We start from the raw sequence: 26,086 nt of genomic DNA on the forward strand, positions 1-26,086 counted from the left end.
ACATTGTTGAATTCAGATGCTACCATCCCTCTCTGTGTGCTCCCTCACCACCTGTCATGACTTCTGTAGAAATTATATTAATCAATGCATGCCAAGTACAACTCAGCTGTCCAGTGAAAGTTTGAAAATCTTGTGCTCAACCCATCTGAATTATTACAGCTAATAGATACAGTTATTTCTACCAAGTTACTTGGACCTAATTCAAGGTAAACAGTTATGCACAACCCACTCTGCAGCACTGTACCTTTATCCTGGGAATAGCAGCACTGTAAGCCACGAGGGTAAGCTTTAGTTAGTTACTTTTGTTTAGTTAGCTCATCTGTAGTGAACTATGCAATGGGGTCAACACAGTCTCCCTATAATTAAATTGTGACTGAATTAATATGAACAAAATGATCCAACCTCTCAGCTGAGACAGACTAAGGGCAGCATCTCACAGCTGTTTCCCACACCCCAAAATTTCCCAGTTACAGTTGCAATAACTACAATCCAGAACAGGATGTTTCAAGTTCACTGCATTTCTGGGGTGTGATCATAAAACACAAATGGGAAGTTGGCAGTGTCTGAAACATGTCCCTCTTCCAGCCTCTCAGAAGCCAGCAAATTAAACCTACACTAATGCTTGGCCAAAAGCACATTACACATCACAGGACAAATGTGATGCTTTGGAATTACGCCTCCAACTAGAAACAGCTAAAATGAGAACATCTCTCACCCACACCTTCCTCAGACAGGGAATTTCAAGAAAAAACTAGAATTTGCTGACAGCATAGGATATGTTGCATTTAAAGCAAATCAACTGAGAGAAGTTTTTCCCTGGACACGTAACTGCCATGCACAACTGCAAAACCTGATAGAAAAACATTGGTATGGAAAAAATGAATAATCAAATGAAGTTTGAACAAGTTACTGTGTTGAATTATATTGGGAAGAAGGCACATAAAACCTTAAAATCTGAATATGCCTCTAATATCATGTGCCACTCATTTCTCACTGGGAAGGGGAAGGAAGTAACTTGGTCACGTTAAAATAGGAAAATAATAGCAAGCAACCACTTAAACTGAAATTTATAAACCCAAAAGTTACTAATTCTCAGCACTTGGAGTGCTGTGGGTATTAGAAAAAGACGTAGGAAACCACCATGGCAATGGAAGAAAACAGAATCACTCAGTACCACAGGTGAGACACACTTCAGGGGAAAACAAATGCAATCAGCTCCCTCAAAGAAAGGCTGACCGAACCTCAATGGGCAGCTGACAAGCTAAACATTCAACCCCAAAAAGTAAACAGTCTGCCCCAGAGTGAATTCCTCTTCCTCAAAATACAGAATTTACCTCAAGGCAAATGCTTAGTTCCCCCCAAATTACTAAATTATTCTGAAGGCAAACTCGTTTTAAATGTAGGACATACAGAAGTTCATCAATGCCAAAACTATGTAGTTTTGGTATTGATGAACTTCTATGACATACAGAAGTTCATCAATACCAAACTAAATAAACAGAATATTCTTGTTTTTGATACAACAAAATTAAGTTTGTAGGAAATGGAAAAATAATGTGATTAAGAGCTTTCTGAAGTAATTAGTTAAGTAACAAATATAGCTGTATGCTAAAGGTTCATCTTCATAAGAAAAAAATAAAACACCTCTTCGACTTCTCTATTGTGAAGTTTCAAGATTCTGCAAGCAAGACACTTAATGCCACTGCAGCTAGTGATCAATAAATCTTTCCTTAGAGCTGGAAAACTGAGAATAAAAATATCACTGATACAAATAAAAATTTCACTGATGTTTAAGCATAATAGTGGCATATGCCAATAAAAACAGGAAAGTAAAGGTAATGGCTTCCTAAAAGTTGAGTCTTAACAATGCAAACAAAAAAAAAGGCTGATTCTTCCCCTGCCCCAAGTTTACTTTAGTGAATACCCCCAGAGCTTCATTCCTTGTCAAATCTTTCAAAAAGAGATGAAGCAAAACTCAGAATACTACATTAATGTATTTTAACAGAATGGAATACAGGAAATGCAATCATGACCAAAAAAACCCCACCACTTAAATGCAATTCAACAGCTGAAGCAAACTAAAAAAAAGCAAAAAAAAAAAATCTAATTCTTTTAATTAAATAGGTGTAAACTTCAATTCAGCCAACATTCATCTTGTGCTTGAGAAAAAAAATTGCTTAGAAAGGTAGAACATGACTTATTCCATAGTATTTTGTACTTCAGTTGGGGAAAAAATGGTATTGGCTATCTTTACCTAGGATCAATCTTATGAATGTTTTTCTAAAATTACCTAAGTTAAAGGTCTGGGTAAGTGACATTGTTATGGTAGACAACTGTGTCATTACAGTCACCCTGCTTGACTTCACAGGTTCTTAAGAAAGTATGGGATAAACTTTTAATCTTCAGTTTTTACCTTCAGTCGCATTAGCAAATTGCAGAGGAAACTACCAATAGTATCTAAGCCTGTGACCACAGTGCATAAGTTTTATGAGGTTTAAACTGTCTAAATAAAGAGTTGGCTATTTCAGCTGTAGTCATTAAGATCTCACTTGGCTGAGACAGGAGCTCTCCCATTAGCAGTTCAATTAATTCAGCAGTTTCTCCACCAGATAAAAGTAAACCCCTATCTTCATTGCTAGCCCTCCCACATCCCTCACATGAGTGAACAGTGCCTAACAGCCAATTAGTAGAAGATGGATTGTTACTTCTAATATTACTAATTATACTCTTCTTGGTTATCTAGCAGAGCCCAAGAAGAACACAAAATTATCTTGATGTAGCTGTTCAAAACTTTTTAAGAAATGTTTTCACACACATCTTTTTCCTTCGTAGGCAGACATTTTGCTGCCAGTGCTCATTAAATGATGCGGAGTAGAAGACAAAAATTACAGAGGAGAGTCTCAGGTTTGTTGGGTTGTGTTGGTTTTGGGTTTTGTTAGTTAACTAAATTATTCTAAGAGGATGTAACCTTCAAATTGATGTTTGTTCTGTTCTCAAAGCAGAACTAGAAAGTCCTACATAAGTTAATGAGAGTTCACCCCTGCCTGACAGACTGCAGGCTGAGGCACAATTTACATTCTTTTTGGGAAAAAAATAATTTCCTTATTTTCTTCAAGCTAATTATCTTAAAGCACAACTACAATTACCATTGTTCTGTTCCACCTCTTCTGTTTGCGGAGGACATGGAGAGCTCTGGAGTACAGAATTCACATTTGGTTCTGTGCCTTTTGGAGACACAGGTTCTCGTTTAACTTGCACTGATGAGTCAGGAGTATTGGAAGGTGTACTGCCAGAAGACTGGAATGGTGATGGCATGGTTACAGGAACAGCAGCTCCTCGAGGAGGTACAGAGGAAGACAAAGTGTCCAAAAGGGGCAGGAGAGAGCCTGAAGGAATTGAGTCAGCTGCCATCTGAGATTTGCTGTCTCGTCCCTCAGTTAGGGCACTGCAGGAAAGTTGCTCTGAGAGTTCAGAAGGTTCATATGTTTCTAATGGCAAAAGAAGAGATACATTAAAGAAACAAACAAATAAATAAATAAATAAATAACAGAACAAAAAATTTAAAATTTTATTTTACAATATGCCAGGAGCATATTTTTTATTTTATAAAATGCCAGGAGCCCATTTTTTGTGGGCACAGAAGTCAAGGATGAGAAAAATTTGAAAAAAGGCACTAGAGGGAATGATCAATACTGACAGCTCACACTTGACAACAAAGGCCTCATTTTGAAAGTCTACAATTTTATTGTAGCTTAAATGAGCAGATTCAAGTTAAACACAGTTTTTAAAAGATTCTGAGTTCAAAGAATATGAGAGTAAGCATTCCACTGTTGTAACTCTATGGTATCCTGTACCTTGTAGCCCCTGCAAGATCTGGATTCTCTGACTTCTCAGTGTACTCATTTCCATAGTTATCTGCAAAACAGTTGTGGCTTATATCAGTCCCTCTGATTTAACAGGCAGTTCTTCATGCTGCTAAGTTCTAGCTCAGACAGTTTGCAAAGCCCACTGTTACCTGTTGCTTTAACACAAGGAACCGTTGAACCTCAACATAGGCAGCCCTCAGGGCAGCCCTTGCCTGCAAGAGGCTGCTGTCCACATTCTGCAGGGACCTGCTTAACTCTTCTTCCCTCAGAGAAATAGCCAACAACTGGTCTACCTGAGAACGTTCTGAAAAAGAAACAAAATGCAGAGTCTAATTGCACTGAACAATACATTAAGATACCTTACATGTGCTACCACAACAAACAGTACCACCTCAGAATGGAAAAATCCCATAAATCAGGTCAACCATTCAATATTGATAATTATACAAGCTAAAAAGGAGTATTTATGGACAGGACTAGCCACATCTACATGGATGAAGGGCAAAGTCAAGTATTCTTCTTTAAGGAATCTCAACCTTGATTCTAGTAATTAATTCCATCACAGCTTGGCCAACATTGATTTAGTTAAATAAATGAAGTAATTATCTTCCACAAAGACCTCTTCTTGAAGAACGTGTGTGCAAGAAGTACAAATACACACCTGTCATTAACATAATCAAAAAGGCATAGGCAAATTTAAGCTAAACAAAACTTAAGTTATTCAGTGAATGCAAAAGCCAAGGAAAAGCTGTTTAGGAGAAAAGGAACCCAATTATTAAAAAAAGAATTTACTACTCAAGATGATTTTGGGCCCTGAGACTGGTGATTGCCATCGCTTGAGAAAGTCTCTGACCACTGTACTCAGTAAAAGATCTTCCTACACCTCCTAGAGACTTCTGGCATTACAGAGATTGTTCAAACCAATTTCCATTTGGGCACTGCTTAACTGCGCTCAGGTCATAGTTTCCTTCAGCAAATTTACTACAATAACAATCACATTGAAACAAAGTAATGGGAAATAGATTTTACTAAGCAGAATGTGTTATTAGTCTATAACAGACACTGGTCATTGAAGAAAGGGGCCAATAAAATCCCCACCCTTTCAAGTAGTGAAATATTCATTGCCACAGAAGAGTCATATTATTGCCCTATGTTACAAACAACTGTTAATATAACTAAATAATGAAAAAAAAAGATAAATTATATGAAAGTCATCTTTGGAGCCCAAAGCTCCTAGCAATGGTTTAGTTACCAAAGAAAATATCCTGCCTAAAACACAATGGTTGGATGATTCATTTTGTGACATGGTGAAGAGGATGTATTAGACATGTCTGAGAAATATCTGTCTAATGCCAGAGTAAGAGTTTTCTTTAGTCAGGAGCATGAAGGAGAGAGGCATTCCACACTCATTTCCACTAAGGACATTAAAAAAGTAAAAAGTATTGTCAGAGATGTCAAAAACAGAACAGAGACCAAATTAAAGAGAGTACAATTTTTCTGGTGAGACCACCCAGAATCAGAGAGGGAAAGCTGCAAGGCAAATTAGAAGGAAGTTAACTGGGTACTTCCTCCATAAGAACTTCTATCCAAAGAGGCAACAAACCTCACTAGAGGTAGAGGGGGAAAGCAAAGGTCCCATCTGTACAATGAGGAATATGAACTGCAGGCAGAAAGGATGCACATACCCTTCTCTTCAACATAACTTATGAGAAATTAAGATAAAGGTCTTGGGAGAAGAATGTGTTGCAGATTAGTGAGCTGTCCACACTACAAACTTCAGGAAAACCCCAAGAAGCAGCATAGTAACATTAAGGAACTACTACTTTAGCCAATCAAAATACTACTGGGTGTTTATAGCTGCTACACCACATGCACACATGTATGATATTCACCTACCTTTTTTACCTTTGATTTTTCTTCTTTTATTATTTCTTTCTAGACTAGGGATTTCAGGAGACGATCCCTCCTGCAAATAAAATCATCTATTAAAAAGTAACAAGAATAATTTTGCCTAAATCAAGAAGGCAAACATCTGTCATCTTTTCAACCATTATTGCAGGCACAGAGAAGAAACCATCATTTGCTTGCACATTCTTGCATAACTCATCATTTGCTCTCTCTCAAAAGAGGGAGGACAACAGAGTGCCATGTTTTCATCTCAACTAAAAAGAAATATTAAACAAGCCAACAGCCTTCTTCTTGTATATATATTTAAGATTGCACTTGAATCAGAGTTTCTGACCTACAGTTTTAGTTGAAGGTGTAGAGGATTAAACATTGAGGAATTAGAATTATTGCTTTTTGCAAAACCATTTTGTGAAACTGATAAGACAAGAATTTTTTTGAACCTTTGGATAAACCTCAGACCAGACTCTGAAAACAAATTCAGATTAAAGAATATAATTTTAGGTGAGTAATTTTTTCAAATGTTTTTATTTCCTTGCTTAACCATAAAACCAGAAACATCTAAGGAAAACAAATTTCTACTACAGGCTACCTTCCATTTAAATTGTGCTGTGAAACACTAAGATTCTCGCTACAAAACCTAGTACTTCCACAGAAATATTTTAACAGCTCTTGTTTATCAACAGAGAATGCCAGGTACCAAATATAATGAAGAGCATTTGTCATTCCTACTAATTCAAAAAAACTGCCAAAAGTCCTGCACTATGAAAGCAGAAATTTAAAGAAAATTAAGTCACACAAAAAATGAATATGATGTTATCAATGTACAAGACTACCGGATGGAGAAAGTCTTCCCAGCACTGACCATTCCAAAGCTGAATGACCACTGACAGGGAAAGAACCTTTTCAGCACATCAAAGCTGGACAGAACTGCACACTTACTCCAGTTGCTCTTCGCTTCTTTCCAATTCCTTGGCTGTCATTCTGCTCAGTCCCAGATGTGCAGCTACTGTCTGTAGCTGCATCTATGTTATTAGACACTGCAAAAAGTGAAGCACTATTTGAAGCTGGACGATTTTCTTCTGAGAGCTCCAATACATTTTGTTTTTCAAGAAGAGGTGTCCTCTTCTCTGGGCTCTCCTGGTCTTGTTCTGTGTGGCCTGTGATCTCTGAGGTGGCCTGTAGGCTGTGACTTCTTCTGCTAGCCTCAGTTCTTTCAGATATAAAAGGTGACAAAGCAAGAGATGGCATCCCCTCTTTCTGATCAGCCTCAATGTCAGTGCTTGCCTCATATCCAGATGTTATATGATGTGGGTGGCTGGCTGCAATTACTTGCCTTTGCCCAGTTTCTTTAATTTTGGCTTGTTCACTGAAAAAGCTATAAGCAGAAGGATTTCTGTCTGCTATGACACTGCTTTCAGAAAAGCTACGTTTTCTGGCTGAGCCAGACACTAAGGAAATCCCATCCCACTGGAATCCTTCTAGAGCAGTCGGATCAGATTCTTCACTGAGTTCTAAACCCTCTTGCTCATTTTGAACAAGAGGCACCATTTCTATGCCAAACCTTTAACAAGATAAAAAGAAAAATAAACAAACACGTTAGAAGCCTGCTACATATAGAGAAAAACCTTCCCCTTCCCCAAATGTACATTACTGCTTTAAGCAGTAGGTTTAATCCCATTACACTGGTATTCTGTGCTTTCTACCTCATCTGGCAACGGAACATCTCCTGTGTATCACACAACCAGACTTAGTGCCTAAGAACTGGCAGCATGATTTTCAAGTTAGAAATCAAGTTATTATAAATTATTCCCAAGCAAGGTTGGAATAATCAAATGCGACAATTCTTCAAGACACTTCAAATGCTTCAGGTTTAAAGCAAGTTTCAAATATGCAGTATTATATAATTGCTTCCTTAAATACAAAACCAAACTGTGTACCAGAATAAAAGATTAACAAATGGTGAGTGAGCATTTACATTGCTTGCAGCACTGCAAGCATTTCTTGTAGTCCTAAAAAAATGGGGAAACAGGCAATTGTCATAGCATTGCTCCCATCCTCACTGCATTTTTGCATTCTTCCATTACTAGAACTTCAAAAGAAAGTATATTGTTACCATCCACATTCAGCTATTAAAGCAACCATTTTGAACAGATCAGAATATTTTCTGAGCAGATTACTTTTACTTATCTATGGACAGACATTCATTCATAGCAATAATCAATAAAAACTCTGCATTATTTGCAAAAAAATTGCATTTTTTAAAACTCTGCAAACGATCATGGCATAGCAAGCTTCGTTATGAACTCTTAGTTTAAGGATTTTGGAATACATTTCAGATATGGGAAAAAACAACCCTCCTCCCTCAGCATGCCCTGGTTAGATCTGAAAGGTACCCACCTTGGTAAACCTTTGCCAAGTTCCTGTTTCTTCTTGGTTACCTGCTGGATGACCTGATCCCAGTTGACATTTCGCCGGGAAGCACTAAGAATCTGCCTGAGGGTAGGTTTAAGCCCTGACTCCTTCTCTGTCTCACTCCTCCGAAGGCAATTCACATTCCGAATGCGACGTGCGTTATTGAGATTGGGCTCTGGAAGATGTGTCCCGACTTTGCTCTTCAGACTGATGTGCCGTGTCAGGTCTCTTTGCAGAGAAGCAGGCAGGCCAAGCTTGCTTAAATCTGGAAGAAGGAGGCCTACTGACTGGCTTCCTCCTTTTTGAAGCTCATTATCTGAAGGATTTTCAAAACCTTCAATTTCAAATTGATCACGTGACTTGACACACTCTTCATTCCCTTCCCTGTCCGGTGAGGTTTTCAAATCCTCATGCAAACGGTCCTGACTGCTTGATGAAGAAACTGTGGGTTCTATCCGAAATGTAAAATTTTTTAGCTCGGCAGAAGCAATACTTGAATGAGATGGCTTTTTATCAGCTTCCCTTTCAGATGTGGTAGTTTTACCTTCAGGAGTGTCACAGGGTAAAGAAGAATCCAACTTTTCAACTTTTGCTTCTGACTTCTCACTTCCCATTAAATCATCACCACTCACATCTTCTAATGAATCTAGTCTGAACTCCTTTGGCAATGCTTTCCCAGTTTCTTCCCTATTCTGGTCACTTGTATCTTTGCAAGAGCTTAAGGGAGCATTTTGCAAGGAATGGTTGGACTGAACACCTTTGGGATTTTGTTCTGCTTCACTTAAGTTATTAATAGGCTCTCCAAGACTGCTACCAAGCACATCTTTGTTGCCTTGTAAGTTACCAACACAAGCACCATGCAGCTTTGATGGATAAGAGGAGAAACCGTTTGTTTCCAAGTTCACCGCATTCAAATGATTCTGCTCTTCACCACTAGTTGATGATAACAGAAGCCTGACATTTTTTAAGAGACAGTTCGCATCTTGCTTTATCAAGGATAATTTCATATCTGTGATATTGAGAAGAGGGGATTTCAGTGATGGCATCCTACTACTTCTGCCATCATCTCTGTCAGGCTTTTCACCACTGGAAGGGTCGTTCATAACCTTGCAAGAATCAAGGTGATCCAAAGTTCCATTAGAAGGGGAAGATGCTTCATGGTTTTTAAGTTTTGAAAGGCTAACATTGGCTTCACAAGTTTCTCCTTTCATTGATGAATCAGTAGCAGGTGTAAGTACAGAACCCATTTTATCTGAAGTTTTTGAAACATTATCTTCAGACCATGGTTGCTGCTCTGCAGTTTTCTGGGATGGATAGGGAGTCCAGCGATATGTTTTATCTCTGGAAGGACTGACACTTTTTCCACTGGCTCTTGAAGTTTTGCTTTCCAGTTGTTTCAATGTGCGAAATTCCAACACCCCCTCAGCAGCAAGCTCATCACTAGTAAAATCCAGACGGTCACCCCTATTTCTTCGAGTTCTATGTGGCAGAACATTGCCTTTCTCTGGCCGCTGCCACTCAGACCGCTCCTGACTGTATTTACTTGGCTCTGATGAATATGAATCACCTGAGCTTCCAAAATTCCAGCCATTTGCACCATGAGGACTTGGTTTCCAGTTTCCTCCATAACTCTTGGAATTCCAGCTGGAAAAATGACCCGTTTCTTCTGAGTGCCAAGTAGAATTTCTTTCCCAAGTACCATGATGCCAATTTGATGCTCCTCCTCTCCGCCCACTTGGATGCCAAGCATTTCCAGAATTCCCATAGTTATGTCGATTTGAAGGGTTTCCTGAAACATTCTGGTGCCACCCAGAGCGCCCCTTTACACCACCTGAATGTCTGTTTATATTAAGATTCCTCTGAGAGTGTGAAAATTTGCCTTGTCTAGGACTAACATAATCATCCTTTTCCCATTTCCAGTCCCTTTGTGATGCATTATGATGATGCCATGACGACTGATCATAAGCTTCTCTTTCTTTATAAGCAGCTCTTTCTTCTCGCCTTCTCTGTGATCTCCTATCATCACATTCTAATTCTTGGTTTGCACAACTTGGTTCAGTTTGCCTACAAAAGAATTAAGAAAAGCCTAAATTCTGATGCTATTCTACTAAAATCCAACAGCCCACAAGCTTCATGAATTTTATTTGCACTGGGAAGAAAATATTTTTAAAAATTATTTATTATAAAAAAAACCAGATACTTTTTTTAGCAGCTTTGCTCTTCAAGCTTCACTAATGTTTGACTTTTAAAACTAATGCTGTACCTTTACTTAAACATGATAATTTAAAAATTTCTCTCAGAAGAACAAAGGATTTGGTGTAGGGACAGTTCAATAGACTGATTCTCAAATACTTTTCTCTAACTTGAAAGCTAATATTCCTTTACATTTACTATTTGACTAATAAGAAACTAATAAAGTTTCTTAATGTTATAGAATCTTTGTAATTTGATCTATCTTAGTAGACAGAAAACTCAATAGTGAGATAATTATTTTTTCTGAAGACTATTCTGCTGGTGGAACTGATAGAAAACAGAGGAAAGTTAGGCTAAAAACCCCATTATTATTCTTACTGGAGGGAACAATTGACATGATGGCTCCATTTATAAAGGATAAGTTAAAACACAGATGTAAAACATCCACAGAAGATGCACCTCAGACACAAAAGTAGTTTGTCTTCTTTTAATCAAGAGAATAGAACAGTCCACAGCATGCAATCCTGAGTCTGTATGAGCCTCCCAGCAGCACTATCGACTGCCCTTTGGATAGCACTTGTGCTTGGCAACTTACCACAGACACGTGGCAAACTATCACATGTACATTTAAAGATAAATGCTCCCTTAACAGCTACAGCTATTCCCAGGGTCAGCAATCTAAACATTCTAAATATTTATCCCACCAAATGAGGAGTTTTCATTAAAAGTTTTTTCCAGGAACTGATCACAGAAATACATCCATTCTAGATCCCTGGACAAGAAAGACAGTAAACTTGCACACTACTACTAAAAAACAGTTGATTAGAGTAAACTGAACATTTATATTGTTTTCAAAAAACAATATAAACATTCAGTTTTGATGAACATTTCATGATGAATGAAATGTTCAGTTTTGATGTTTCTTTTGATGTTTTCAAAACAAAGATCAAAAACCCTTTATGTTTTTCATACATTCCAGTTCTGCTACAAGATTCACTAATAACTACTCTCTAAGGGAAAACAGTCTACTGTGCAAAATAATCTGACCTCTAAGACAAGAATTCAAAACAACAATATATAAGTGATACAGTAATTTTTAAGAGCTGACTCAACTAGACCATAATCTAATGGAAATAATTTTGCTGAATTAGTAATTTAATCCTTGTTAACTTAAACCTTCTGGTTTTCCACCTCTACAACCCAGCACCCAGCAAAGATTTTCTACAAAGATTTTCTAGTTGCCTCAGAACAACACTGCACCGACAGTATTACTCCTCTTCCATAAAACAAAAAGTGACAATTTTGCTACCTACATTAACCAGCATGAAAACATTACCATTGTGCAGTGCAGAGACACACTAGTACGGCAGAGTGATGCCAAAGGCTAACAGTCACCACAGATTTCAGCATCTGGAAACACTAATTCAAATTTCTAGCCACAGAACGCAAGAGCTTCTTTTAAAAATTATATGCCCCTTTAGTACCATCACCATGCCATATATCTATTTAAATAATATATTCCCAACTGGAACATCACACAAGCAATGCACATGTGCAGATTTTCATGTAAAATAAAAGACAATACTTATTACTTTCTGAAGCCTTCTATTTTATAGTGAGCCACTGGAACTATGTTCAGCTAATGGTAAGCAGCAAGATACAACAGGTAAGAAATTTCATTCAAGGACTAGGGGATTTCACTGTGATATTTACAGAATAATCCAATTCATTTTATTAAAAAACATGTTCAGCAGCAGTTTCTTAAAGGCCAGGTTCCTATAGACAACCTTCACCATAAACAATACTAGCAATACTGTCCATTTATTAAGCCTTCATTTAAAAAGGTATAAAATATTAAAATAAAAAGATCAGGGTTCTCAAAACTCAAGACTGTTCTTACCCATAATGGAGAATTATTGTATATTGTATTTCCATTCTAGTAGTAGAGGCACAGGACAAAAACATTCAGCAGAGTCACATTTACATGTTGAAACTACGATATCCACACAGGTCTCTTGGATTGCTCTCGCAAGTACACTGGCTACAGACAGTTTACATTTTGTGAGCACCCAACCCTCAGGAGTGCATCCTCACTGTGTTAAAAGAAATTCTTTGATCTAAGTGGAGAAAGGACAACTCACCGGTTCCGTTCCTTCTTTTGCTTGATTAGTTGAATGAGTTCTTTGTCAAGGTCTTCTTCTTCTGCCTCTTCTTTCTCTTCCTCTTTTCTGTCATGGGCATTAACGTTGTCTTTGTGCAGCTGACTGGAGATGTGCTTGGCATATGCTGACAAACCCACCAGCGTCACCCTGCACACCCGGCATTCATGGCTGCTATCCCTAGGAAGAGAGGCAGAGGGTGGACTTTCAACTCTGCCAACTGGCATGGCAGGTAGCTCTGGTCTTACTTTGTTTCCTCTGAATGTGTCTGAGTTTAAGGCAACTAGGCTTTGCTCAGTATATTTATTTGAATTCTCTGGCTTTTTCTTTCAAGGTTTTGTTTTTTGATGTTCAGTTTTTACAAGATTTTTTTCCAACAATCAAGAGGTAAAAGACTTGGTAATAAAGCTACATTAAGTGGGAAGAGGAATTCTTCTTGAATTGTTGTACTCAAAATCTATTCAGAGGAAACATAGTGAGCGAGGAGGCAGAATGAAAGGCTTCCAGAGCTAGCAGGAGCTCTGAAACCCATCCATGCTGCCAGCTGCACTGGGGAAGCCTGGTGACAGCTTCTACATTTAATCCTCGCCTTGAGCCTTCCCCCAGCGAAATTTAGAAAAGGGAGGAGGCAGTACATGGATACAACCAATCCTGATACAACATAACCTAAACTGGGACAGCTGAGACGGCTGCCTGGAATCCAAAGACTCCACAGCACAGTGAGTGATGGGAGGGTGTCTTCAGTTCACTGTACTTTATTTGGTTCAAGTGTGCATGAGGTCTGCTTTTTACTTTAGAGGGCTTATCTCGAAAAATATAGAAATAATTTCAGCTGAAGAAAGCTGACAGCTGTATCAGACAAATGGCTTTACTCATATTACTGGATTAAGACTACAAGACTTGAACATTTTTATTTCTTTTTAAGAAATTCAGATTTCTAAAACCTCAGCATTTGTTCTTCTGACAAAGCCTTCCAATAATTCAGTGTTAAAAAAGTACATTATTAACCTCCTAAACAAGGAAAATATGTTCACCAGATTAAAAATAAAGCCACACAGAAAAAAAATTAATTAGAGCATAGTCCACTGAAAATAACTCAGCAGGACCAAGACAGGATTCACTGCCTCCACAGTGCTTCTTTCAATTCTGTCAGTTAATTCATAAAAGCATATAGGTATATCCCCATGGAGCACCTGACACAAAGGTCTTAGAACAGAAGCATCATAATACAACAAGTTCATAACCAGTGTCAAGAAGATGGGATCCATAAAAGAAAAAGACAAACGTGAATCCTTGTTTTTTTAGTGAACAGTTAAAAAAAAAAAGAGAGCCAAAGATCAAAAGATGGGTATTCACTCAAGGTATGAAGGCAACATCCTCATCTGAGAGGTTAATCAAGTGTCAGCAGCTATGTTTTGTTTATCCCGGATATCCGAGGTTTTCCCTACTAACATACTTAAGAGATTTAATCAATGCAGTCATTCAGACACACCTAGAGACAGTTTTAAATTAAACAGCCTAAGTATTAAAAATCAAATTTTTTTATTTAATTATTCTGTATGTTTCAGCCTAATTAATTTCAGATTAAACATTAAGATAAATTTCATTTATGGTGTCAGTAGCTTCCAAATTTAGCCTGTATTTTTGAGAACTAAGTGTACTTAATTTCATACACTTCACACTCACTAATAAATATTCAAAGCCCATTTCCTATACATTGTACTTTGGGCTATCTTATTAATGCAATAAAGGTAACCAAACCAGTGTATTTTACTAATGTCATTGAAAGAATCCTCTTCACACTCCTAAATGGCACAGCTGTGCATAGCTAATAAGACTTATTTTTAACTTAGGTCATCACACAAGGCAAACTGCAAATAGAAAGTTGGCTTCTCACTGAAAAAGATGTTATTTTACATAATGTTCCACTTCACTCATAAGGACTCTCAATGAGAAGCACACCGCAGTGGTTCTAATGTGGTAGTAATTAGGTTTTTAAGAGCAATCCACATCCTTCTCAAGACCCATGTTTCAATTATTTAATAAAACTTTTACCATCCTCATTTATAGACTCACTAACTAAATGCAAAGTTTTATTTATTTTGGACAAAGCCAGTGAGTTAACAGCTGGAATGGGGACAAAGAACTTGTTTCTATCACTTCTAACTTGCAAGTTACTAATTACAAAGCTGTGGTTCTTGCACCAACTGACAGCCTGAAAAGACAAGACTTCTTTGACCTGCTGTTAATCTATACCAGCCTAAAGAAAAACTCAACACTTTTTTCTTTATGAACAATGGCTTTAATTGAAGATAAATTGGCTTGGAGTTCAGATAGCTACACTTAAGGAAATTTATATTTCCTTCGGTTCTACCCTTTTTCCTACATCCATTAATGCCATCCAGAACTGGCACAGTCCACAGCACACAGTAATCATGTCTACACATTCCCCTGCCATACAGGAACACCGCACAATCTTAGTTGTTAAACAAGGTGGCCAAAAGAAGTTTGAGGTAAACGCAACAAAAGTATTCTCAGTATGAAAGCATCCAAGCATGTGTAGTTCAGACTGTACACTGAATGACCCATGTAACAAGAGCACTATTTCACTTTCAAATAAAAACAAGCAAAACCTAAATATGCTACAGCTTTGTACTTTGCATCCAGTTCTCCTTAAACATCACATAGAATAAGACTTCAAGGAAAGGAGAAGAGTCTTAAAACATTTCAGAAAATTATTCTAGTCCTTGAGATTACTAAACTAACCTTAAAATGAAAAAAAAGTATGAATCAATGTGTGCATTTCCTTTACCTCTTCCATACAGAAAGTCTGAAAAGTGACTTCTAGTCAGATACTAAATTTCAAGGTAGTAAGATGTTGATAGTCCACATACTTTAATGGTATTATCATCTGTTACACAATTCAGCCACACTCATGAGGCTGCTGCTAGTGCTTCACATTTTCTTCCTGAAGTACATGGCTGTAAAAGACTCCTAAAAAACTTCTAATTAAATTTAAATGGAAGAAGAAGGGACACAAGAAAGAGAACAAGGCTGTTGTTGCACAGTGAAAAATTAAGTTATTATGTTGAGAACAAGCATCTTCCATGCATTCTTCTGAAAGAGTAATGAAGACAGTTACATTAGCAAGAAAAAGCGTAATGATGAAAGAAATTTAACATCAGTCCTATGGAAACGGAAAACCAAAAATTGTCTAATCATTTGCAAGCCACTGCAGACACAATATATAACTTCTAGAAATTAGTGTTACAGAGCCATAACTAAACTAAAAACAAAACAAAAAATCCCCATAGAAGGCCCAAAATAAGATGGGCCTCAAAGTGAGTGAAATTTCAGAATCATTGCCAGAAGAAAACAGTCCAGAACAGAAGTGCTCCACAAGTTATTTGACCAGAAGCCAAAAGTCAGTTTCTAGGGCAGAGAGCATTCTGGTTTTTTTCCCTGGGTATGAGATAGATGTCTTGACAAAATGAATCCCCCGCACCTCAAAGAGTACAAAGAGGATTACTTTTAGTTCTTTAAGAGGTGTTTAAAAGAGATTTGTCATTTGTTAAAGTTTCTGCTTCAAGATAATTAAAAATTAATTTGTAGATCAAATATTAAGTACTTGACAATATCTGATCTCTGTGGCTACCTCAAAATCCATACAACTGAAATCACTTTAAAGTGTACTCTGGTTGCAACCTAACACCCTATTATTAGGATCATATTTGAATATCCCTTAACTGCCCCCTTCTACTTTCCAAATGTTTCAAATAAAACAAGAAAATCTTAAAGGAAACAACATCCAGCAAGGTTAGGTCTCCTAATCAAGCAACTGGACCATAGTGGCTAATGACAATCACTCAAACAGATATTCTCACAGTGCTTTAAAAGATCAACAATTGTTTTTGCATCATTGAAAACATTAAAAAAATAAAAATAAAAATACCACTGTTCCTAATTCTAATTTCTGATTATTCTGTAAAAGGCAAAAATCTAGTGCTTGCAAAAAAAACCCCACAAACATGAAACTGCCAAGAATGAAGTCATTTTATTTCACTGCAGTCAAAGCAATGCAAGTGAGCTTTCTTCCACATCACTGTTTGCCTCCTGAGTTTCTGACATCATGAGAACGTACTCATTGCCAGCTGTATGACAAGGCACGCTATTAAAGTGAAGCATAAAAATAAATTGTGCAATTCAGCTTGTATGAGAAATAGGTCAGGAGTCCTTCCAAAAAGTGACATACAAAATGGCACAGGGAGGAATGATGCAGGATTGTTCTCGTACCTTCCCTTCAGGTTTTCCAGTTCTCTGTGGTGAAGCATGCTTCTCTTGTGTTCTTCCATCTCCTTCAACATGCAGAAAAAAAAAAATGGTCAAAACAAAACAAAATGCTGTATCATGTCTGAAAAGCTCATTTTTGTGAATTCTCCTGCCTTGCACAAGGGTGTACTCTACTCCTGCAGGGCTGTAGTAGTTGCCATTCCAGTTTCTGTGACTATAAAAGCACAAATAGGCACACCTGCAGGAAGTTATGTTACCTTTCCCAAGAACAATACACGAGTCATTAAAACTCAACACAACGGAAGCAGAATTTCAGGAAAAAGTCAAATAACAGTCTATGTAGCAAAGTTTATTAGACTGATTTTTGACACATCACTGTTGAAAATAATTTTAATTAAAAGTCTCATTAATATCACTCTTCAGAATCACAGCACTTAAAACAGTTTCCCTGTGCAATCTGAGCAGTTTCTCCGCATTTGTATTGTAAGACAGCTGTAAATTCATCATCATATACTATTTTACTTGGCTAGACACTTCAGAAACTGAGATGTACCTGTCAGTTTGTTGTTTACAGCAACCCTGATCCATGAACTGCAGTACTGTTATAATTATTTACTATTGAAAGGGATCTGCCAGAAGAGAAAGAACATTCATCACTCAGCAAAAGGAAACAGTCCAGATGATTTAACTTTCCTTTGGTGTGTGAGACAAAGTGTTAAGAAATCTTCAAAGACCAGATACTAATCACTATCTCTTTAGCCCTTGAAATCCTATCTGCAAAGGAAAGGAACATCTTCCACCTTGAAGAGTCGTGTGAACTAAAACACTGGCATTTGCCACATCTCCACATGCCATGTGGCTAAAAAATACATGAAGGTCCATTAAGAAACTCTCAGTTTCAATGCAGACTTTGCATAACTACACAGCACACAGAAGATGGACACCAAACTGACACATTAATGAAAACACATGCTGTGTTACACAATTCCATTTGGTTCTTCCATATGGAAACACAGACCTTCCAAAAGGAATCTATGAAATCATGTATTACAGTATTCTTCCCATATCCCAATTTACAGCCAAATACGTGTGAGTGCTTTTCACTTTGGTATCTTTATAAAATAATATAAAAAACCTCAAAGACCTCACTATTTTTAACATTCAGAATCAAGCATACTGTACAGCTCACTTCAAGAAAGATACTCCAAAGAACCAACAAATATATTCTTTGATTTGAGATAGACTTAGGGCACTATATTCCTGGTAAAGGAATTATGCACATTGCATAATTTTAAAATGAAAGTATTTCTCATTCACATTTCATATGAATATCTACTGATGCATGTCAAGCATTAATTAGTTACCTTTTTTGAGTTGTACACAATGTGACATAATGCACATTTTCGTTGCTGAACCATGCTTATTACTCTGGAAATATCTTATCCCACACCTGCAAATAAAAACAATTTAAAAATAACCAACATTCAGGATTACTTGTTTTATTAATCTATTTTACTAAATAAAGTAAGCAAAGTTACTATTCATGAAAACTGTTGTGCTGAGCTTAAGAGAATAAATACATGCCTCTCATGCATAGTCAATACTCATCAAAAAAGATAAGGTAGTTTGAAGAGTCATCTAAAACATCTATAATAAAAAGCAGCTTTCCCTTTCTTTCATTTTGTTCCTTGTCATCCAAGACATGGTACTCATTCAACAGTCAGAGATCTGTAGGAATCCTCTTAGCTACTCAAATCAGATTAACAAAACACTTTTCAACTAGGATGATGACAGGGAGATAAGGAATTAGGAAAACCAAGCAGGGCAAACTCAGATCTTTATTTTAGTACACAGGGCCACTCAAGGAAGATATTTAAGGCCCTAGGAAAATGAAACAGAGGCAATTTATGATATCAAAGACCACTAGTCTTCAAGTTTTATTGATCCATTTAGTCACCATAACATAACTTTATTTATCAGTGGCATTAAAATCTCCAGTCTGGTACTGACTAGAAGCTGTGAGCAAAGGGCAGGAACAGGATTTTTACCAAATCCAGATTACCTAGAGTTAAAGCAGCTCTGATATTCAGTTGTTCTGTCCAACTGTAAACAAAAATCAGCAAGTAAAAGCACGACCCTTTAAGTCCTAAACATAGTTCTTTGACAAGTAACTCTTTCCCTACAGATTTCCATGTCCATTTACACATAAGGTACCAGCATTTGTCCGGGTTAAAGGGGAGGAAACTGAGAGCTGAAATAGCACCTCCACCATTAGACAGGAGAGAAACAGTTTTCTCCCTAAAAAAAAAATCCACATCATCATACTAAAACAAACACATTTAAAACACAACAGGAGATTCAGTCATCTCGCGTTCCCTAACCACCATTCTTGAACTCCCTGGGATACCTGATAGTGTTTAAATATGCATTTTTTAGCTTGATCACATGGGCACCTGATATATTTGAACCATTAGTGGCAGCTGTTTATTTTGACATGTAAGCCCCAATAAAGGCTTAAGATTATTCAAAACTTTAAACCAGCCTGCATATAAATTCATATGGTATCAGTAATACCCATGCAAAAGCACATGCCTTCATGAAAGGTCAGGATTCAGAAACAAATTATTTTGAAAGCATTTATAAAGATCATAACTTGTTTTAAAACATATTTCAACTGAGACAGAAGTTAAGGAAAGTTTAAGCTAATACAAGTAGAGATAGAAAATGAGATATTGTAGACTCCTGATTCTCTAGTGAGTTATTAGGTGAGTATAGTAGCACATCATCAATATAATGTTTATACACAGATCTGTGCAGCTGCAATAGATCTAAAGGAATTATTAACGAACATACACAAGAGACAAATGTTTAGATGCCTATCCAACATAGTACAGCTGGTTTAATGCAATTAATATGGAAGTACTCATGGAAAGAGAGGCTGCTAATCCTTGCACCAATTTCAGACACTTCCTTTTGCATTAAAATATTCTGTACACCCCCAACATTCTTTGCTGGCACTACTTTGTAGTTCAGCGGAGTAATACCCTACATGTGCTCAATATTTCCTTCAAGATTACCCAAGTATTTACAGAATTCATTCTGCACTGGGCTGAAAGCAGCATGGGACTTAAATCAGGAAAAGCAGGCCAGTTAGCACGGAACATGAAAAAGCTTCCACCATCAGAGCTAACATGACACCTGTTTTGGCTAATTAAAACATATAGTAACTATACACGATTACAGGAAGAGTTTTCGGCAAACTGCCCAATCAGCTGGGCATTACTTATGGCAGAGTACTAAAAATACTAATAGAATTCAAATGCTATTGGATGTCACTATGAAAAGGGAAACTTTCTCTTGTTTGTGGCATGGACTCAAATAAAGAGATTCAGTAGATGTTACAGAGACTGGGAGAACATAGACACACATTCTATTTCCAGATCTCCTCTTGACTTATTGTCTTACATAGATATAAACCACTTCCCATCATCCTTAAGCTTTCTCCCAAAAGCTGCTAAACCTATAAACACTGTGGTCCATTTCAATTAAGTACTTCAATTTTACTGTAAAAGAACTTCTAGGAAGTATTTTGAGTAACATAATAAATCAAAGGTATTTCCTCAGTCACCATGCAAAATCACCAAGAATGAGACAGCTTTTGAGCCATGTAGTCACTGCATTTCATCTCATCATACACTGGTCTGTTTAATCTCAAAACTTCCATTCTTCATGAAGAAACTTCAGAAACAGAGTCCCCTCTAGATAAATGCAGGAGCATTTGAATTCCTAAAAAAAAAATCTCCACATACTTTAAACTTAAACAACCTTCAAGCATTTATCAGCTTTAACACCTTGTGCTTTTGAAATCATCAACTTGCTGTATGACATAGCAAATTACTTTTTATGGGACTTGAGTAGGAAGATGAGCTACTCTAAAAAAATGAGCAAACTGCAAGCAAAGATAAGGTTTTGCCAAAAAGACCCCACCATCATATAAAAAGAACACATGTTAAGAGCAGAATGCAAAGCCTTTGCAACAAATGAGATATTACAACAACTTTCTATTTTGAGGGAATGTAACTGTTCAATGGGTCATTTTTTTATTTGTTTGTTTTAAAGGGAAGGGATGTGTTTTACAACTAGGTGATGTAAACACAACTTGCCCATAGTCTGCACCTGTACAGAGCTTAGAAATACCACAGGGTTTCAATTAAATTAAGAAAGACTGCCACAGAGATTTTAGAGAACCCTTCTCACAAATAAAAATAGTCTATAAAGAAAATTAGGCATTAGACTACTTCCTGCAACAACATCCATTTGTCCACAGTGATTCAACCTCACCGGATAACATACATTAAAAATGTACATCAAGATTAAATCTGCTACAGATTAGTGGCTGAACACTCTGACTATATAAAGCCACAAGTGCCATGGAGTGGGGTGTGCAGCCTGGCATTCCAGCTGCCTAGAAATCCTCAGGAGGCTTCAAAGAGATCAGCAGCACTGGCCTGTCTAAAGGCCTGCCTAAGTGCTGCATGTCCCTACAGAGAGCAGTGGAAACTCAACACTTGAGAAGAACAGGAGGCTACAAATTCACTGTGCAGAATGTTCTGCAGCAACACACTCAGCACATGTTCAGCTCCTTGCAGAGATGTCATTCCTAGTGCTTCAGTGACTTCTCTCCTGCAGCAACCAATTGCACACACACCAGCTGAACTGTAGAATAGTAAAAGTAATACTACTGAGCCCTGTGCTCCAATTTCATCATCTCCAGCAGAATTTACATGGAATAAAGCAACATCATTCACAAATTATCTTCCCTTCCAAGATTCATTGCCCCTCAAGCATCTGAATTTACCATGTATCCTCACCAGACCATAACTTCTACTAATTACCTTAACCCTCCTTCTGGGCACACGTGTGAAGCACTAACTTTCCTTCCGAGATGCTGATCTGTGCAACCTAACCCAGGCAACAAACAAAAACCTAAGGACTTACTAAAGTTAAGTCATGACTAACCGCATGATTCTCCCCCAGCACACTGTCAGGCACTAACTACTTTGTAGTTGGTTTCTTATTTTTACAGGGCAAAGGAGAAAACTACATTACACTCCAGAAGTTAAAATACTTGTACCAGAAGTAGTGCTTTTAAGGTAAATTTCTCCCTGCTTTCAAAAATTTAATTTTATCCATGGGACAATCTAAGGGTAGTCTAGACCCCTGAGCACTGAAGCAGCACCGATACACAGTAAATGTACAATTGAGCAGACAAGTGCTCGACTGTTTGATAGCAAACCAGGAAAGAAGAGATATTTCACAGATCAAAGTTCTTTAAGCTCCTGTTAAAAGCAATAAAATTCATTTCACTACCTGGCCTAGAAAACATCTAGCAGAAACTGAGTACTATCTCTTAAGTATGGTTGGCTTTTTACAACATACAGGGAAAGTCTGCTGGAGATAAGAACACCACAGAGAAATATCTTAACCAGACTGGCACAGGCACAGAACACCTGGCAGGAACACAGAGCTTTCACTGACTTCTTTTTTTACTTCATGTAAGTCTAAGAACAGGGCACAGACCAGAAGAACATACAGACTTTAAGCCACAACCAAATTGCATCTTTCCAACTCCTGTACATAAGCAATGGTAATAATTTCCTAATATACAAAATAAGTTTTCCTTGCTGTAAATCAAGGTGATAATTTCTCTCTAATAAAACTAAATGCCTTATTTCTTTCTTATTCATGAGAGCTTTTTACACACCTGAAAATTCAGGAATATATTCTGTCCAAACTGGAATGAAGAACTGTTCAGCATTATTACTGTATGCTGTCACTTAGAACATCTCAAATCCACATACCTGGAAAGCTTCTGTTTTTCCCATACTCCCTATTTGGTTTAAGGCATATGCTAGTTTTGATTTCTTCAGATGTTCTCCTCAAACATCATATTTCCTGGGTTTATTAAAATAGCCACTGCCCTTTCCAAGCCACCCAAGGCACTTTAAAAGGATTGTTCAAAACCAGATGTAGTACTTCAGCTAACACCCCTATTTGCACCCTTAGGAGAAGGGAGCTGTCTGGGTATCCCTACTGCTATTACAGTCTCAAACACAATTGATCAAGACTGAGACAAAGTCTTACTAAGAAGAAACATAGTGATCCACAAGATGTGGGCAAAACAACCCAATTAAATTTTATATTTAAATATTTAAATCTAATAATTTAAATATTACTGTGACTCACAAAAGAATTCACATCAGCTTATTCTGGTGAGCTTGAGTAATTTTATAAAGGGTCTTCATTTTACAGACCCTTAAAGGAATGACAGAAATACCCTACACTTAATTCTACAGTTATTTCTGTAACATTAAGTTGTACCTTTTTTTTTCCCCTTCCTAGGCTATTTAAGCTCATTATATCTTTCCCAGGACTCATATGACATCTCTTTCACTGATAAGTTCAGAACAAGGACTCAAAAGCCACATCAAAACAGATTACTCTGTACATCCTATCTATTGCAGTTCCACAGAAACAGGAACCTGGCCTTGTCATAGACACAAGAGAACAAACAGGGAGAGCATTCAATAAGTAACTGGGCTTCTCCTATTTATAGTGTCAGTACAGAGTACAAAGAATCACTGGATGTTGATTTGAAGCATCAAACCAAGGTACTCAAGGCACTCTTCAATATAAAGAGCTTTCATGCCAAGAAAAATTCAAGTTAAGGATCTCAAAAGTTAAGATAGTAGTCATTAATGACCAGGTAATAGAAATACAGGGCTCTGCCTAAATTATCCTATCCCTGTAATGTAGTTTGTCCCAGGGCTGAACACCAGCAGCTCTACCACAATAGGGTCCAAATATAAAATATTCTAGGACTTGATGAAAGAAATTCAAAAACCTAACATTACAAATATAAAACACAGTTATATATACAAAAGGAAGTTACTTGTAAGATATAGTACCCTCTCACTTTGCTAGAATCAGCTTGAGTCATATAACACCTCTAATCTTATGACACCATCTGGTGGCAGAGTTCATAGAAGAGGATTACCAGATGTTAAAAAGAGCTTTAGCAATTTAAATTTGATTCTGAACAAATTTAAATTTTATCCTGGATATCTTACAAATTTTTTCTTTACAAGATAAGGTGAAAAAAACATTGATATAAAAATACTTTCATTTTACCTAGATACTACAAGTTGTATCTCTGCACACAGTTTAGGTACACATTTAGATGATAGTGTCTGCTGTTACTCTGTACTGGATTCACAATCCTGCAGGAATTAAGGTCTTTAGCTGAGATCTCTTCAAATATGTGACATTTTTGAACATAGGGAATAGAAGCTACATGAAGTTTGGTCACCAAACGGACTTGGGTAACACGCAAACATAATTTGAGTAAAACCAACTGAAAATGCCAGAGTATAGCACCTATTTAGCTAACTTTACATACAAAAATCAGTCATTAGTGGAACACATAAAATAGTACAAGTGCAGCTGCCTTTTACTGCCAGTTCAGCGGAAGTCAAGCAAGGACTTTAAAAAAAGCCTAAAACATAATTCAGTTGCTTTTAACAGGAGATACTTCCAGATAGAAATCTATTTTCCAAGGTAAAAAGTTACAGAGACACATTGCATTGGCCCTTAGAGCCTGCAGTAGGAATCCCAAATACTGCAGTGCTAGTGGGAATAAGCTCTAAATTTCTGTAAAGCTGTTAATCAAATTTTTGGAAGGCTTAAGTGTTTGGTTGGTTGTTTTCTGGTTTTTTGTTTTTTTGGCCAGGGTTTGTCAGTTCAACAAAACAGACAATTTGTTAAATGCAGTAATTGAGGTTCAACTGCAGAACAGCAATAAGTAACAGAGATATAGGACATGCAAGCCTCGAAACTCATGTTGAAAACAAAGTCCACAAATTCTCAATTCTCTTCTCTCTCAGGATACACGACCTCAGAACCTATCTGTTCTTTAAAGCTGCACTTCATCAGGTGTAGAAAGGAAGGTGAAAAGGTTTATACTTGCATGAGAAGATTGTTACCAAACCTCCATCAACAAAGTATACTGAAGGGTGAGCTTTTATCATCAATGCTACTTGTATCCAATGTTTCATAAGCTTCTACGAATTGACATTCATATGCGCCCCCCAGCAGTTCTTAATATAAGTTTGGATTTGATCTACCCTGTGTGCAATGACGAATGATTACTTTCAAACACCTCATATTTCATCATACTATAATGACTTGTTTCACGCTGTCAGTCCCATTCCATTTAAGTTAGCAGATATTTATCACTAAACTTATACATGCTTTCACTACAACAGATTTTTAGATATTTACTTATGAGGAAGGCAACTAAGCAGCTCTGCACTCAGTCACACTTCATCCTGGAAACACTCCTGGCAAGCATGAACAGGCAGCAGGGTAGCTACACACCTGGGACAGAGAGTCCTCCGCCCTAAGCCGTTCTACAGCGGGGCATCAAAGTCCAGGGATCGCTACAGCAATAGGGGATGCTCACAAGGCAAAGCAAAGCGCATGCCCGCTCCAAGGCGAGATGCCCGCTGCCGCAGCCCCTCTAGGCCGGGCTCGCCCTGCTGCCCTCCACAGGCCGCCCACTCCGCCAGAGCCGGAGCAGCCCCCATCGCCCCCGGCCGCCACCGCCCTCCCCAAGCCCTCTGCTCCGTACAGCCCCGGTACTCACGGATCGCACCCCTCTCCAGGCCAGCGGCCCGGCAGCCCATTCCCCTGAGGGACCGAGGAGGCCCGGCCAGCACCGCCCGGGGACCGGCCGCCCGCACGGCGCCCGCACCGGGCCCACTCCGCAAGACCGCGCGCGGTTTGGCGGGGGCACAGCGCAGCCCACCAATGGGCCGGCGGGAGGGCGGCCGCGCTGCACGCTGGACGGCACGCCTGCGTGCCCGCGGGGCCTGCCGGGAAATGCAGTTCTGGCAGCGGCGAGACCTTCGCGGACAGCCGACAGGCGAACGAACTTAATGGCGAGGCCACCACCCCTGGTAAATGCCAGCTGGGGGCATTTACCAACAGATAATGATAATAGAGGTTATTGTTGTTATGTGTAAATACAGCGCTTTAAACACGCATAGTGCTACGTGTTACCGCTCTACAAATCAGACGCTGCAGACGGCGTGTACCTCAGCAGCCTAACGCCGTGGACATCACGCCTGCCAGGGTGGGTGCACCTCGGAAAATTGCTGCAAGGGGGATTTTTAAGGCGGGGGAGAAGGGCGCGGGCTG

At 38.1% G+C, this 26,086-nt stretch overlaps 1 protein-coding gene across 4 annotated transcripts in view; it reads right to left on the reverse strand.

Annotated features, from left to right (window-relative positions):
- The window catches only part of ZNF106 (zinc finger protein 106), a 40,970-nt gene that overhangs the window by 14,245 nt on the left and 639 nt on the right, over positions 1-26,086 (reverse strand). The window contains exons 1-11 of one of the 4 annotated variants that reach the window (XM_050974995.1): positions 25,533-25,711; positions 18,193-18,278; positions 17,382-17,457; positions 16,832-16,893; positions 12,521-12,718; positions 8,172-10,250; positions 6,714-7,335; positions 5,763-5,832; positions 4,016-4,170; positions 3,855-3,915; positions 3,147-3,488 (exon numbers count right to left, since the gene is read on the reverse strand). In XM_050974995.1, the coding sequence (XP_050830952.1) occupies positions 3,147-3,488; positions 3,855-3,915; positions 4,016-4,170; positions 5,763-5,832; positions 6,714-7,335; positions 8,172-10,250; positions 12,521-12,718; positions 16,832-16,890 (3,586 nt within the window). In that variant the 5' untranslated portion in view covers positions 16,891-16,893; positions 17,382-17,457; positions 18,193-18,278; positions 25,533-25,711. Of the gene's footprint in view, positions 1-3,146; positions 3,489-3,854; positions 3,916-4,015; positions 4,171-5,762; positions 5,833-6,713; positions 7,336-8,171; positions 10,251-12,520; positions 12,719-16,831; positions 16,894-17,381; positions 17,458-18,192; positions 18,279-25,532; positions 25,713-26,086 lie in introns of those variants that run through there. The other 3 variants (XM_050974994.1, XM_050974993.1, XM_018907622.3) reach the window with 3 other exon arrangements.

The sequence above is a fragment of the Serinus canaria genome, chromosome 5, assembly GCF_022539315.1.
Source record: "Serinus canaria isolate serCan28SL12 chromosome 5, serCan2020, whole genome shotgun sequence".
NCBI lineage: Eukaryota > Metazoa > Chordata > Aves > Passeriformes > Fringillidae > Serinus > Serinus canaria.